The sequence below is a fragment of the Cyprinodon variegatus genome, unplaced genomic scaffold (genome assembly GCF_000732505.1).
Source record: "Cyprinodon variegatus isolate N-32 unplaced genomic scaffold, C_variegatus-1.0 Scaffold1020, whole genome shotgun sequence".
In the NCBI taxonomy this organism is placed as follows: Eukaryota; Metazoa; Chordata; class Actinopteri; order Cyprinodontiformes; family Cyprinodontidae; genus Cyprinodon; species Cyprinodon variegatus.
Window position 1 is genome coordinate 162,427 of NW_015151473.1, and position 1,275 is coordinate 163,701.

At 45.4% G+C, this 1,275-nt stretch overlaps 1 protein-coding gene across 2 annotated transcripts in view; it reads right to left on the reverse strand.

The window, feature by feature from the left end:
- Positions 1 to 61: 61 nt before the first annotated feature.
- The window catches only part of xpo7 (exportin 7), a 36,647-nt gene continuing 35,433 nt past the window's right edge, over positions 62 to 1,275 (reverse strand). For both annotated transcript variants that reach the window (XM_015399510.1, XM_015399509.1), the window contains exons 24-27: positions 715 to 853; positions 482 to 639; positions 301 to 399; positions 62 to 226 (exon numbers count right to left, since the gene is read on the reverse strand). In XM_015399510.1, the coding sequence (XP_015254996.1) occupies positions 77 to 226; positions 301 to 399; positions 482 to 639; positions 715 to 853 (546 nt within the window). In that variant the 3' untranslated portion in view covers positions 62 to 76. The remainder of the gene's footprint in view (positions 227 to 300; positions 400 to 481; positions 640 to 714; positions 854 to 1,275) is intronic.

The window sequence follows — 1,275 nt, forward strand, 5'->3', positions numbered from 1 at the left end:
TCCAGGGTGTTGTTCAGCATGGGGGTGAGTAGAAAATGAAGGCTAATCATGTTTTGGGTGTACTATTCCTTTAAACTCACACAGGCGGCAGCACCCACCTGTCTCGATTCTTGGTTAGAAGGTTTCTCTCTATCCCCTCCATCAGGTTCTCGAAACATAAGTGCATGGCCTGCTGCTTCTCAGGAGGCTGGCTGCTCACGATGCTGTTTCTCAGGTCAGCAAAATACTGCAGGAAAGCCATTAAACGTTAGACAGACGCCTCAGTCAGGTAGGACCTGGGGGGTGGGGGAGGGGGGGTACCTTCTCGTTTAGCAGAATGAGGCCGAGCAGCGGCCGGGACATGGACCACTGATTCCTGCAGTCCTCAAAGATGATAATGTTGAGTACAGTGGAGAGCATCTGCAGAACGGACACAGAGACAGCAGCTTTTTAGCCAAGGCAGCGCGTTTGAGGAAGAACTGACGGCAGCCGCTGGTCACACCTGCTGGATCATCTCCGGGTGCTGCTGCATGATGTGCAGGAAGCGGTCATCTGTTGCCATGGGAGTGGGCCTCTTCTTGGTGGAGCGGGACAGCTGCTTGAACAGGTAGGTGACTATGTGGTCCAAACTGGAGCAGCAGCCAGTGCACACCATCGTATCTGACGCACACAAACACGCATCAATTAAAACAGCCAAAACACACCAAGCCCCAAACCCACAGGCACGCAGCTTACCGAGCGCCGTCAGGCCTTCCGATATCGATGACAGAATGTACATGACCACGTGAGGCTCTAAACTGGAGATGAAGTTCATGTGATCCTGAGTCAGCACCTCCAGCAGAGAGTAAAAGGACTGGCTGAGCTTTGGGTAGTCCTGCAGGAGGAGGGAGCAGCAGCTTTTATTTCCTGCCTCTCAACAGAAACTTCGTTCCATAAAACGTTTAGCATTTACGCTTCTACTTTAATATGGAAGTAAATCTGTGTCGCTGGGATTTGAATTAAAAATGCCACTGAAATTTAAATGTTGCATGTTTGTACTGTTTCAGTGTTAAAATATATTCACAACACATTTTTGACTTAAAAACGTTCATTGTCATTATTTCTACACAGTTGAAATTTTATTTATTTTCTCTTCAAGCTAAAAATTCACATTACTATTTCAAAGTGATTACATTTTCAATACTTATTTTTCAGTTTAATTTTTCAGTGTTAAAAAAAATCTGCATATAAAAAAAATTCAACCTTTCAAAATTCAAACTCAATATTTTCAGCCTCCTGAGATTCAACTGGCTCTAT